This window comes from Sarcophilus harrisii, chromosome 3 (assembly GCF_902635505.1).
Source record: "Sarcophilus harrisii chromosome 3, mSarHar1.11, whole genome shotgun sequence".
Taxonomy (NCBI): Eukaryota; Metazoa; Chordata; class Mammalia; order Dasyuromorphia; family Dasyuridae; genus Sarcophilus; species Sarcophilus harrisii.
Window position 1 is genome coordinate 144,666 of NC_045428.1, and position 14,906 is coordinate 159,571.

General features: G+C 46.2%; 1 protein-coding gene across 1 annotated transcript in view; it reads left to right on the forward strand.

Moving 5' to 3' along the window:
• Positions 1–14,906, forward strand: part of RABEP1 (rabaptin, RAB GTPase binding effector protein 1) — a 39,824-nt gene that overhangs the window by 19,127 nt on the left and 5,791 nt on the right. The window contains exons 3-7 of the mRNA XM_031957330.1: positions 3,848–4,051; positions 11,606–11,766; positions 13,582–13,701; positions 13,913–14,048; positions 14,704–14,882. Coding sequence (XP_031813190.1) covers positions 3,848–4,051; positions 11,606–11,766; positions 13,582–13,701; positions 13,913–14,048; positions 14,704–14,882 — 800 coding nt within the window. The remainder of the gene's footprint in view (positions 1–3,847; positions 4,052–11,605; positions 11,767–13,581; positions 13,702–13,912; positions 14,049–14,703; positions 14,883–14,906) is intronic.

The window sequence follows — 14,906 nt, forward strand, 5'->3', positions numbered from 1 at the left end:
AGGACCATCTCCTCTTGGGCCCTCAAACACCCTCTGCCTCTGGCCCAGCCATCATCTGGGCAAGTAATTCCTGTAATTGAAGCCACCAAAATCCTTGTTCTCGTCCAGTGCTTCTGTATCAGACACTGACAGGAATTTATCAGGAGAAATGGCATCAGAGAAAAAAATGGAACTGCCCGCTTTGCTGCCATCCTTATAAGAACCTGAAACCTTCCCATTGTGTAGTCTCCCCATTAAACTGGGAACCCCTTGAAAGCACAGCCTGCTTGGCTTTTCTCTCTTGGTCTTCAGGGTTTACTGGACACACAGTACGTGCTTCCTCCATTCCTCCATAAGTAAAGGGATTGTCAAACAAAGAAACTCCAGGGAGACCAGGGCAGGGAGACTGGGAGAGGAGGACACAGGTGAAGAGAGTCTTGGGAAAACTTGCTTCCTTCCCTTTCAGCCTTCCTCTTTGTGAAGAGGGAATTGAGAGCAAAGAGGGAAGGACAACTGACAATCATAATTAAGCAGTCACCATGCCCCTAAAATGGAGGGGGACACAGAAATATGGCTTTTGCTTGTCTTCCCTGCATTTCTGTTGCATACTCTTGCATTAGCAACACTATGTTGCTTTTAAGAAACACAAAGAATTCACTTAGAGGTAAAATGAGGGACTGGAGCAAAGGGAAACAACTGATTTCAGAGGCTGCTATAATTAAAGATAAGATAAAAAGATAATCGGGGAAATCACATCATGTCTAAAAACACCAGAGATAACTAATCATCATCAGTATTTTATATGTACATATCTCTAATAGCCTAGCATTTACATAGAAAAAGTCAATCCCATGGGTGGAAATAGGTGGTAAAACCATCAGCATAACAATCTACCCTTTCTGGACCTAGACAAATCTAATCAAAATATAAACAGAACTTATGAAAGATTAGAGATTTTAGATCTTTGGCAATTTTTAAATGGCAATAGAAGTAAATTTGCATTTGTTTTGACTATACCATGATTGTAACTTGGCTTTATAAAAATTAATTATGTAAAGGTACATCAAAAAAAGTAGGAAAAACAGAAATACTGAATACATTTATTGACACAATGCAATAAAAATGTATTCTACAAAGGACATTTGAAGAACTGAAAAGTAATTGGAAGGTAGATAGTTTAATACTGCAGAAGTGGTAAGTCAAAGAACAAATTCTTTAAATAACAGAAGATTTCATAAAAGGAAATGACAGACAACATACCAAAAACTTGGGATACATCTGAAGCAGTTTTCTTCAAAAACTTTGTATTTTTTTTAAATTTTGTATTTTTAACCATTTTCATCAACAAGAAAGAACAAATCAGTAAATTGGACACAATGGAAAATGAAAAAAAAAAAAAAAAAAAACTAAAACTTGAATGGCAATACAAAACCTCCAACTCCAAAGCAGAAATTATGAAATTTAAAAGAGATTAGTTATGTTATGGTATGTTAAAAGAGCAGGATAATAATCAGATCTCAAAGTTAAAATTAAGAGACTTAATCAGAAGTGAAAAATAGAGAAACTACCCTGTTAGCACTATAGGAATATAAACATAAAAAGGGTTTTTATACAAATATACACAGATCTAAATAATTGGAGTAATGTTTGCGGTTATATAAACTATTACTCATCACTCTTTGGTCATTTTTCAGTCAGGTCTGATTCTTCATAACTCCATTTGGGATTTTCTTGACAAAGATACTACAGCAATTTGCCACTTTCTTTTCCTTCATAATTTTAAACTGACAATTATAATTGACAAATCTGCTTATTCAATGTCATCCCAATTGAGTTGCTAAAAATTATTTTACCAAATTAGAAAAATTATAACAAAGTACATTTGGAAGGACAAAATTTTAGGAACTTCTAAGAACCCGGGGTAAAAAAAGATGTAAAGAAAATAGATTCAGTGGTGTCATACCTCAAACTTTATTATAACATAAGAGTATTGTTGAAGTATAAAAAAGGATAATTTTGATTATTGAATTAATTTTTTCTTGTATCAATAAGACTTATATAACCAAGGACAGAATGCAGAAAAGTGAGTAAAAACTTTCATAGACAATCTCTCAGGTAGGATATAATTCAATTGAAATACTGCTGTGGGGGAGGAAATGATGATCTGGTTGATGTAGAAAAACATGGAGAGACCTGGGCCTATATAAGAAGGAAGATGCTGTCTAGCTTCAAAGAAACAGATGATAGGAGGAAATGAGCATAGTATGGTCTTACATATATGTGTATATGTGTACATATGTGTAGGCTTACAAATATCATTTTAATATATGTGTGTGTTTTAGGGTTAGGGCTACCACATTTAATTTTTATCTTTAGGTAGAGCAAATTGCGGTGGAAGTAAAAAAGTAAAAAGTGCACAGCAGAGAACAAAAGAAAAAGAACAGAAAAGCTGTATATCTTTGAAAACAAGGTGCATGATTTTTTATTTTTACTCATCTATTATTTATTTATTATTATTTTCTTGAAATGGAATTTCATTAGTTTATATTGAATCTTCTCATGTGGTCTGCTGTGTACATGGCAATTTTTTTCTTTTTTCATTTTTTAAAAAAAGTTAATAGAAAAAAATTCATAAAATTGAAATCAAAAGGAACTATTGAATTGATTAAAACTAGGTTACAATTAAAAAACACAAAATGGTTAAGTTATCTGATTTTTAAAAGAAGAAAACTAACTTTTTTCTGAAGGGGAAATAAAGGGTTAGATCAGAAAGTTTTCGCGCTCCTGGAGAGCTTCCTGGACGTGCCCTCGGTGATCTCCCCCATCTCCTTGGCTCCGTCCTAACTGATCCAGCTCCTTTCTTCTCTTGGGCTGATTTGTCTGCCTCCTGCCCAAATTAATCCTCTTATGAGGAACAGACTTCATTTCACAGAATGTTGATTCAGTTCTTTCTCCTTTCTCTTGGTTCTTTGAACCTCTTTAAATCTGAGCCCCTAGAGGATCTGGATTCAGAGTCTGCCTCTGATTCTTACCATTATCTTGCCCAAGTCACCTCGGTTGCCTCCTCTGGAAGGTGAAGGGGCTCGGCTAGGAGGCCTCCAAAATCCGGCGCTGTCCATCTGCGCTGAGACTGATCTCTCTTTGGCCTTTTGACCATTGTGTGTGTGTGGGGGGGGTCTTGTGCTGGAATTATGAGGGAGAGGGTTTTGTTATTTAGCCTCGTTCATTCTCCTTTGTTTCTTCACTTGGACGCGCATGCGTGCTGAATGGTCTTGCTCCCCAGTTTTAGCACGGAGGAGGCTGGCTGAGTTCACTGCTCGCCTTTCATGAGGGGAGATGGAGGCTGCAATGGTCAGACTTTGGGGGGCTGGCCCCTGTGCAGACGATTTTCCCTTTACTTCTGCTGCAGCACAAATTGCTGTTTGTCTGGTGTGTTTCTTGTTTTGAGGTGTCTCTCCATCTTGGCAGGTCAGAGGCCATGGGGATGGAGAGCGTATGGGACCTAGGTCTAGGAACCAGGTACCCGAAATGGGGCAATGGAGAGCAAATCACTTGGGCTCTCCCAGCCTGCATCCATGTCTATAAAAGGGAAAGAACTCCTGTAAACTGGAGGGGCTGGGCTCCCTCTGGACATGCTTCTCATTTCCCACTGACCTTTGCTTCTCTGCCTGCTTGGTACTCAACTCGGCTCTGGAGGGTGTGAGCCCCTGCCTCCTGCTAGAACATGGGGGCTCCTCTGGGACAGTGTCCTGCCAGGTCCTGGGAGTTTCAGCCCCGGCTGCTGCTGAGCCCTTGTAGCCTTTTGTGTGGCCTCCCCCTTTAGATGCAGACCCGCTGCTCGCTAACAGAAAGTCTTTCCTCTCTTTAGAGGATCTGAAGAGACAGAATGCAGTTCTGCAGGCAGCCCAAGATGACCTGGGCCACCTCCGGACGCAACTGTGGGAAGCACAGGCCGAGATGGAGAACATCAAGGCCATTGCCACGGTGTCGGAGAACACCAAACAGGAAGCCATCGACGAGGTGAAGAGGCAGTGGCAAGAAGAGGTCGCCTCCCTGCAGGCCGTCATGAAAGGTACGCTGAAGAAGGGGCCCGGCCTGGGAGGAGAGGGACACTGCTGACCTTTGGTCTGAGCGGGGGCGCTCTGCAGGACGGGAGGGATACTGCTGACCTTTGGTGGGGGGGGGGGGGTGGCTACTGACCTTTGGTCTGGGGGGTGCCGCTCCAGCATGGCCAGCAGCTCCACGGAGATTAAGGGTGGTTTGGCGCCCCAGCTTTGAGAATATCGCAAGACTTCAGGATGACTCCCGGCCCAAAACACTCTTTACAGAAATAATTTTGACAGTTATTGGAGGAGCTAGGTTGGTTCCAACTAGGCCAGGTTACTAGAAGAAAAATAAGAGCAGCACCCATGACTTACAGGGTCATACCAGTCTACCACAGGATTTCCTTATAGAGCTAGGAAAAATAAGGACCAAACTCCAAAGGAAGAGCAAAATCTCAAGAGAAATGATGAGAAAGATGGAGGAGGGGAGGGGCTCAGAAGCCTCTGCTCTTTATACTATGAAGCAATAATCCTGAAAACCATTTGGGGCTGGTTTGGAACAGATGTTGGTCAGGGGAATAGATGAGCAAAAGCAAGTGAACCCAGTAGCCAAGTGCTGAAGAAGGCCCCAGACAGCTGGGAAAGCCGGATAGGCCGGCATCTTGCCCTGTATATTAAGAAAAGGTCCAAAGGGACACACGACATAAAGGGTGAGGACCCTGGAAATTGCCGGTCAGATCTAGGATGACCAAGTGGGGTTAGGGAGGATCACAGGTGATAAAGTGGATCCTTTGGGCACATAAAATTTAAAGTTTTCGCCGGAATGAAACCAATGAGGGTAAAATCGGAAGGGAAGCCCATCATCTGCCACAAATTAATTTGATCAAGATCTCATTTGGAAGACATTGTTAGGAGATGGTTCTGGTGTTGTAAGAATAAGACTAAGCTGTAGTTTTCTAAGGAAGAAATGTGCCCTCTCCACAGTCACGGAAAAATGCTCCACATCACTAGTTAGTAGAGAAATGCTGACTCACCCGCTCCTATTAAGTTAGCGAAGATTACAAAAGAGGGAAATGAGCAGTGTTGGAGGAAGTGTGGGGGAAACAGCCATGGCGGTGCTCCAGTAGTGGAGTTGTCAATTGGTCCAGATGTTCTGGAAAGCGCTGGGGAACTCGTCCCCAAAGTTCTTAAGCTCCTCCGAAGACTGCACTGGGAAGGCCAAGGCCCTGCGGGCACCTAGAATCTTTATGGCAGCTCTTTCAGGGAATGGTTGAACAGATTGTGACGGATAATCCTCATAATAAAACTGGGAACATTGATGTCACGCTTATCGTGGACTGGGTACTGGACTGAGAGTTTTACAAGTAATATCTTATTTGATTCTCACAACAACCATTGGAGGTAGATGCTGTTATTATCCCATTTCATAGCTGAGGAAACTGAGGCAGATGGATTCAGTGACTTGCCTAGGGTCCCGTGGCCAGGGAGTGCCTGGTGGTCTGGGCCAAGCTTCCACCCAAGTGGCGCCTCTTGCTGCACATGGTCTGAGGCTGAGCAGGGTGGAATTGAGTGCTCCGGAGTGAGGGGCGTCCCTTGGCCAGGGTGGATCTTGGCATCTCAGGGCTGTCGGCTCCAGCAGCCAGAGAGTCCTCCCTGCTTCCTGAGATGAGTTCCCCCACAGCCAGCCGGCTTCATGGGAGAGCAGTGGCCATCTGCCTGCTGCTTTGGACCCTGGGGGTCCTCGGGTGTCCCTGTTTGTCCCAGGCTCCCATTGGGCTGCCTGGGACCGAGCAGGACCAGGCTCTCCCCACTTTGCAGCCTCTGCAAGTTCTTTTCTCCTCAGGGTCAGACCCCCCAGTTCTTCCTGTGGCGTGAATGCAGTGTTTGCTGGATGGTGAGAAAGGAAAGGCCGTGGTATAATTCCCACCACGGGCCAGTGGTCCACCCAGACCTCCAGAGTGGTTTCAGATGAGTGACCTCATGGTTCTGAATCCCTTCCCGCTTACTGCATGATTGCATTCCCTTGGCCAGAGACCACAGTTGATTGAACTGGTTTGAGAGGAGGTCTCTGGGACCAGAGGGGTGGGTTCTCAGGGGAGCACAGGGTTTTGGGGTCTTGGTCTCTTCTCGGTATGACCCAGGTAGAGGGACGTGATGATGAGCCTCAGGGCGGGATCTGCCCGCGACAGGCCTTCCCGAAGGCCCTTGGAGCCCATTCCGAATGACCTCTTCTCCTCTCAGATTCGGCCAGCTTGTGCCCCTGATGCAATCCTCCTTCTGTTAGCGGTTTCCACGTCTCAGAGTGGGGGACAGGAGCTCTGGCGAGCCCCTCTGGCTCAGGAAGGCAGCTCTGCGTGAGCCCCTCCTGGTGATGGCAGTCATGGGGACAGAGCCTGCTGTCAGTGACCCATTCTGTTGGGTGCTGGGGTTGAAATTTTTAATAGGGCTGGTATTGTTATAGGAATTATTGTAGTGGGAGGGATACTTGTTGTGAGGAAGAAGCCTGTGAAGATAGTACCTAGAGCTAGTCGTGTGATAGGATTAGTTATATTTGGGTTATTTTCGGTTATTGGAGAGAGGGGTAAGAATCGTGGTTCATTTAATAAAGCAAAGTGAATTATTCGTATACTGTAAAAAGCTGTGAGTATAGTAGCAATAAGTTATGCATAGGGCTCAGGTATTTACATGTGATGTATTTATGGCTTCAATGATTGCATCTTTTGAGTAGAATCCTGCTAAAAATGGGGTTCCTATGAGGGCTAGACTGCCTAGTATAATTGCGGAGGATGTGATTGGGAGGAGTATGAGTAGTCCTCCTATTTTACGGATATCTTGTTCATCATTGAGGCTATGAATAATGGAGCCAGAGCATAGGAATAGCATTGCTTTAAAGAAGGCGTGTGTGCAGATGTGTAAGAATGCCAGGTGTGGTTGGTTTAAGCCTAAAGCTACTATTATTAAGCCTAGTTGACTTGATGTAGAAAAAGCTACGATTTTTTTGGTATCATTTTGGGTAATAGCGCAGATGGCTGTAAATAGGGTTGTAATTCCTCCTAGGCATAGTATAATAGTTAAAGCTGTTTGGTTATTTTGTGTAGTGGGATTAAATCGGATTAGTAGAAAGATACCTTCAACAACTATAGTACTAGAGTGTAGTAATGCTGATACAGGAGTAGGGCCCTCTATGGCTGAAGGTAGTCACGGATGCAGACCAAACTAGGCTGATTTTCCGGTTGCAGCAAGGATTAACCCAAGGAGGGCTAATATATCAATATTTGTTATGAAGATATGTTGTATATCTCAGGAGTTGTTATTAATTATCAGGCATGCTATGGTTAGTATAAATCCAATGTCTCCAATTCGGTTATACAGTACAGCTTGGAGGGCAGCGGTATTTGCATCGGTCCGTCCAAATCATCATCCAATGAGTATAAATGATATGATACCGACACCTTCTCATCCAGTGAACAGTTGAAATAGGTTGTTTGCAGATACAAGAATAATTATGGTAAATAAGAAAATAATTAAGTATTTGAAAAAACGGTGAATGTTTGGGTCAGAGTGTATATATCAAATTGACAATTCTAGAATAGATCATGTGGCATATAATGCAATTGGGATAAAGATGATGGAGAAATAATTTAGTTTAAAGCTTATTGTTAGGTTAAATGCATTTATAGAAAATCACTGTCAATTTGTAATTGTAGATTCTTGTCCAGAGTAGATGAAGAGTGTTAATGGGATGAGACTAGTGAAGAAGGCTAGTTTTACTATAGTTTTACATAATAGTGGGAAGTTAATAGTTTTGTGTGGCAGAAGAATATTATAGGCTAAAGGAAAAGTAAGTATAATGATGGCTAGTAGAAGAAAAGTATTTAATAAATAGTTAATTACTTTTATTTGGAATTGCACCAAAATTTTTGGTTCCTAAGACCAATGGATGACTATTATCCTTTAAAAGTGAGAAAGCCATGGGTGTTAAGCATGGGGTCAAGAGTTAGCAGTTCTTGTAACTTTCTCGGGCATATAAGGGGGTTTAAATTCCTAATTTTAGATTCATAATCTAATGTTTTTATTAAACTATATTTGCAGTATGTAATACCGAGAATAAATTTGGGGCAGATGGAAATTATAAGTAAAGGTAGAAGATGTAAGGTTATTAATATGTGTTCTCAGGTGAAGGTTGGTTTAATGGGGTATATGTGGTCTGTGAATTTACCTCATTGAGAAGTAATTAATATATACAATGAATAGAGGGCTGTGATGACTGTGTTTTGGTACCTAGTAAGATAAGTGAAAAGTTAGATCAGGAGAATAAAGTCATAATTACTAAGAGTTCTCCTAGAAGGTTAATAGAAGGGGGTTGAGCTAAGTTGGCTAGACTTTCTAATAGTCATCAGGCTCATATTAGTGGAAGGATTATTTGTAGCCCTCGGGTGAGGATAAGGGTTTGGCTGTGAATGCATTCGTAGTTTGTGTTGGCTAGACAGAAAAGTATTGAGGAAGTGAGACCGTGGGCGATTATTAGTACAGTAGCTCCCATGAAGCCTATAGGAGATTGTATGAGGGCTGCAATAATTACTAAACCTATGTGGCTAACGGAGGAGTATGCAATGAGAGATTTAAGGTCTGTCTGCCGTAGGCAAATAGAGCTTGTTATAATTATGCCTCAGAGAGATAAAATTATAAATGGATAACATAAAGTTGATGTAGATGGTTCTGTAAATGCTGTGATTCGTATAATGCCATAACCGCCTACTTTTAGTAGAATAGCAGTTAACACTATAGAGCCTGCGATGGGGGCTTCTTCATGTGCTTTGGGTAATCAAAGATGAAGGCCATAGAGTGGTATTTTTACTATAAATGCTATCATGCAGACATATAGTAAAGAAGTTGATATAGAAGCGTCCAGGGTAGGTGAGACTAATGTTATGGTAAGTATGTGAAGGGAGCCTAGATTATTATGTAGGTAAAGTAATGCTACTAGAAGAGGGAGAGAGCCTACTAGAGTGTAGAAAAGGAAATATAGACCTGCATTAAGTCGTTCGTTTTGGCTACCTCAGCGTGTAATAATAATAAGGGTAGGAATTAGGGTAGTTTCGAATAAGATATAGAATATAATTAGTTCAGATGAGGTAAAAGCTATGATTAGGGAAAGTTGGAGGATAATAAGTGTAGTTAAGTAAATTTTTTTTCGTATCAAAGGCTCATGGGCTAGATGATTTTGACTAGCAATAATTATTAGTGGAAGAAGTCAGCATGATAGAATAAGTAGTGGGCCTGATAAGGAATCTAAGGAGAATGAATTGGTTGTAGTTGTAGCCCAAATCAGAGTTGTGATAGAATAAAGTTAAGCTTCAAATGCTAATAATAAAGCTGTGTGTAGTGGTATTAATTCATAGTCAGGATTTTTTGGAGTATCATGTTAGGGGGGATAAGTATGAAGGTTGATGTGAGAATTTTTAGCATTGTAATAGGTTTAAATTTTGGATGTAATCATTACCATGGGTTGTTGAGATTTTTACTAGCAGTGCAAGACCTACCCCTGCCTCACAAGCTGAGAAGACCGGTAGAATTAATGGGGTCATTGATATTGAGAATATATGGAAGTGGGTAATTAGTAGTGTTATAAGGATGAACAAGGACAATATTATCCCTTCTAAACATAGAAGGGTTGATATTAAGTGTGATCGATAGATTAAAACTCCTGTGAGAGCTAATATAAAGGCTGAGGGAGGGATCCCTAAGCCATTTTACCTTCCTGCTTCTTATACCCACAATTACCCATCTGGGCAGCCCCTCGGAGCTTGTGGGCAGAGTTGGGCTGGCCACTTCCAGAAGTGCTTTCCCCTGGCATTGCTGCTGATGGACACTTCCAGGTGCTCTCAGGGCATCTGGTGACACCCCTTCTGGGTTGCAGGGACAGTAGTAAAGTTTGTAGATCACAGACGGGACCCAAGCAGCCTGGGGGGGAGACCAAGGACGGGCTTGGCCAGCTGGGTCCCTCTCAGGTCCAACAGTAGAGGGACCCACGTGGGCATGGATGCCGTGGAGGGCAGTGCCAGAGGAGAGTCGGGGCCTTGGGATGGGATTTGTGGGCAGTGGGGAGGGGGGGCCGCAATGGGACAGAAGGTGTGGAGGGAGTCCCAGGTGACCCCCCGCTGAGGGGCTCAGCTCCTTGCCAGCGCTCGTGTACCTTGATGGTGATGGGGAAGCGAGCAGGGAAGAGGGAAAAAATGACACACTGGACACAAGGAGCTTAGGGTGTTTTCAGAACATCCGTTTGGCGAGGTAAGGGACTTTGGGGCAAGGGTAAATGTGATGGATGAGCCGAGGTAAGAAGCGAAGAGGGTCCCGGGCTCAGGTTTAAGCAAGACCCTGGAATGTAAGAGACAGACGGGAGCCAATAGACGGAGGAGAACCAGGAGAGAGAGAGTGACCGACCGTCACAGGGATTGAGGCCGTTGGAAGGCGGCGGGCAGAGGGGATGAGAAAAGAGGGAGGGGGGCCGCAGTTGGGGAGGCCTTTCTGGAGGCAGAAAAGTCAGAGGAGGACAATTAGTAGGGGTGGAAGGGTCATGGAGGGGCTTTTCATGGAGGAAACATGGAGGAAGCATCCCGAGGCAGGGAGGTGTTGAAGATAACCAGGAGAAATGGAGGTGACAGGGAGGGGTGGTCCTCAGGAGATGGGCTGCAAGCAGAGGCAATGAAGAGCTTCCTGTTTACCTATCCCTGCCCTGTAGGAGTGAACGTATGTGAAAGAAAGTTGGAAGGAGTCAGGAGGGATCAGGGCTCCAGGTGTGGTATTAGAGAAAGCCTGCATGGGTTCTGGAAGGTGGGCTAGCTGGGAGAGCAGAGTCCAAGACACGAGGAAATAGGAGGTGATCAGAGAAGACCCAGAGAGGGGAACAGCTGGTGAGCAGGGCAGGAGACACCCAGGCTGACCGAACCTTGAAGAACAAGCAGGGGAGACCCAGGAGTTGGTGGCGTCTGTTGTCATCTTTACAAGTGTATTTTCTTGGTCAGCAAATGACTATGCTTTTGCAAGAAAAATTCTTTTGTGGTTTTTGACTGAGCCCTCTGACCCTCGTCAGTAATTCCATTTACTAGACTCCCCATTTCCCGGGATCTCAGACGGCGCTGTGGTGGTCATCATCTTTATTTAGGATCATCAGGATCTTTATTTAGGGTTTTAAATGAAATTAAATCAAAATCTCCACCAAAAGGAGATGATACTTTATCGAGCCTTTCTAGAGATCTGTTATTTTAGGCCACAGTGTTGCATTTAAATGGGCTAACAACGAGTCTGCTCTCACGTACTTCTGATGCTGAGCTTGATCTTACCGTAGGCCTTCGCTTTCTTAGTGGTAACTCTTCCCTCCCTAGAAACTGGGCGCAATCCGTGTGCCAGTGCTGCTAGACAAAATGCTTAGAAGGGTTTCTCTCTCCTTCCTCCTTCCTTCCCCTTTTCTCCCTTGCTCCCTCCCTCTTCTTCGCTCTCTCCTTCCCCCTTCTCTCCCCTTCCCGTCCTTCCTTCGTCTCTGTCTCTCCCCCCACCCCTTTCTCTCCCATGGCATTTTGTAGAGACGGTCCGTGACTATGAACACCAGTTTCACCACAGGCTGGAGCAGGAGCGAACGCAGTGGGCTCAGTACCGAGAAGCTGCCGAGAGGGAGATCGCGGACCTCCGCAGGAGGCTGTCGGAAGAGCAGGAGGAGGAAAACCTGGAGAATGAGATGAAAAAGGTAGCCCGTCCTTTGTGTGTTGGTGGGTGTGTGGTCCTCTGGGGGGCACCGGAGTCCCTTCCCCAAAGTCCTGACTCCCCCATTGTAGATTGGGTTGTGAGAAGAGAGCCGGAGCTCCTCCTAAGCCACACAGTCGGCTGCCTGATTGCCCTTCGACCATCAGATGCCATCGGAGGGGCCAGAGAAAGCAATTCGCTGGTTCGTGGGATGTTTGCCCGGACTCCTTGCGCCAGGAAGCAGACATGTTTGGCCCTCTGAGGGCTATTATGGGGCAAGGCCTCCAGGTTCGGATCTGGGGGGTATGCCCAGAAGAGATGCCAAGGCCGTTGGGGAGAGCTCCCCAAAAGGGACAGGTCCTCCTGCTGGCCCCTGCGGTGGGGGTGCACCAAAGGGATGAAGGGGACATCCCCCTGCAAGCAGCAGCTTGCAACAGATGATGGTTTTTGTGCTGGGGAGAAGTGTGATCGTTCTAAAATTCCCGGCCTGAGGTGAAGTTGGTGGCCAGTGGAAGATGGGAAGAAGAGCGCCCCGAGATGATGAGCCCGGAATCCGCTCCCCCAAAGACCGAAGGGTCCTGATGCTGAAACTTGAGCGTGACTGGATGGAAGACGAGAGCCCGTGCTCCCGAGCTAGTCCTTGGTAGAGGCGTCCGTGGCACATGTTTTCAGACCTTTCAGAGAATCAGTCCCTGCTGCTGATTCTTTCCCGCTTCTGCTTTCTGCTTCATTGAGTGCTCTTTGATGGGTTTGATGGGAAGGGAAAAAGGCAGGGATTGTTTTTTGAATAGAGTTTTCAAAAACACAGATCAAAAATGTTATCCAGGAGACTTTTTACTACCCAAGAAAATCACGTAATTTTCTTTTCCCATTTTTCAAGATTCTTGCCAAGGATTTTTCTCTCCCCCTAAGAAGTAAATCATGGTTGTTTTCAGCACATTGACGGGCGTCCGATTATCTGACAGAAGTGCTGCTCCTCCAGATATTGCTTACCCCTTGTCCAAAGATGCATTCTATTGCAATTCTTTCTGGTTCCACCCCATCTCCCTAACTTGTTTATGGAAATAGTTGGGAAATGAACTTTTTCTTTGTGCCTCGGTGGGAGGGCAGAGAAATCCAGGGTCCTCCAGCCAGAGGGGACTGGGATCAAAGGGGGTGTTGTTCTGCCCTGGATTTTTCAATGTCTCCAAAGTATTCCAAGATATTCTGAGAGAATTTTTCTCCCTTCCTGCTTGGAGCTGCAGCCCAATGGTGATGCTCCTTGGGGTAATCTGGGAGGAGAAGCTGGCTTGGGGACAGTGAGTTTGTGGGGTCACTTGTCATGATGCCGTCTCCGTTCCTCCCCCTTTCAGAAATCTTATACACCTGAAGAGCCTCATCTAAAACAGCATTGTGTATTTGGGACTGGACTAATAAGGGATGTCATGTTTCCTACCTGATTAAAGGCTCTGACTTTATCCTTTGGGTCATAGTCAGGACTTTCTGCCAGGCCCTGGAGGCATAAATATTCAAACACGACCAGTCTCCTACTCCCAAAGGTTACAACCCCATGGGGAGAGAGTAACCCAAACAGAGGAAGGGCTCCTACAGGCAGAGGCTAGATTTCCATTTGGGACCTTCTTAGGGATGCCTTAGACAGTCCTCATCAAGCTATCCCATGAATTCCAAATCCAATGAGCACATGGTGACATTTTTGAGAAAGATTGTCGAGATCGGGTAGTGCTCTTGTGACCGGGGGCGCTTCTGTTTGGGCTTTAACATGTGATTTTAAAGTCTTTGGTAGTAGCCAAAACACAGACTTACCTTCTGTTTACTTCAGGCCCAAGAGGATGCGGAGAAACTACGTTCTGTGGTGATGCCGATGGAGAAGGAGATAGCGGCTCTGAAGGACAAACTGACCGAGGCTGAGGAGAAGATCAAGGAACTGGAAGCCTCCAAGGTGGGCTTTCGGCCCTCTCGGGTCCACCCCTTTGGCTCAGGTCCATACTGCTCTGCTTAGGTCCATCCTGGGCCCTCTGTCCCATCTGTTTGGGTCCATCCCAGCCTTGGGTCTGCGAGAACAAGTCAGTGCCATGAAACATAATGTTGTTTTTGGCCCCCGGGGGTGGGCGCAGCACAGTCTGCGTGACTGGCCGCTGGGCTTCTTTCAGGTGAGAGAGCTGAATCACTACTTGGAGGCCGAGAAGTCCTGTCGTACCGACTTAGAGATGTATGTGGCCGTGCTGAATACCCAGAAGTCCGTCTTACAGGAAGACGCCGAGAAGCTGCGGAAAGAGCTGCACGAAGGTGAGCGCGGGCACTGTGCCCACTGACCAGGGCCCTGGGTGGGCTCCGGTGTCAGCTCCTGGGTCCAGAATGCCGTTGGGGAGTTCTGTCATTGTCATTCCTCCTTGCTCAGATTCCTCAGAGTGGTCTGTGGGTAAAAGCATGGGGAGCCATGTGCTCCCCAAGCTGGGCCCCTGGGGCCTGCCTCCAGCCCAGGCTGCCCCTCTGGACTTTTCCCTTTGGGGGTGGTCCACAGATGGGGCCAGACTCTCTGCAGGCCTTGCTTGGGGCGTCTGTCCAGGACTCCTGATGGGGGAGGAGGGGCCCGAGGCCTCCTTGTTGCCCCTGGGCCATGAGCCCAGCAGGGGCCCTCGTGCTCCCTTGGGGACCCATGGGTGGGCAGGCTGCCCTGTCAGCCATGTGCAGGCTTTCCCGCTCTGGCCAGATCTTCTGCCTTTTCCCCAAAGGGATTCCCTTCTCATCTTGCTCTGGGGACCCAAGTGGGGGGAAGTTCCAGGTCTGCAGTTTGTGCCCTGAGTGAGGGTGGGGGTGCTGAGTGAGTCTGTGTGGATGAGAGAGTGCACCCCTACCAGCCCCCACCGGCCCAGGCTCCTGGGATGGGGGGGCGGCCTCCGGGCCCCTGGCAGGGCGCTCACTCCTGGCATCGGTCGCCCAGTGTGCCGCCTGCTGGAGCAGGAGCGCCAGCAGCACAACCAGCTCAAGCACACATGGCAGAGGGCCAACGACCAGTTCCTGGAGTCGCAGCGGCTGCTCATGAGGGACATGCAGCGGCTGGAGGTGGTGCTGACCTCGGAGCAACTGCGGCAGGTGGAGGAGCGCAAGAAGAGGGATCAGGTGGGACCCCGCGCCCAGGGGAGG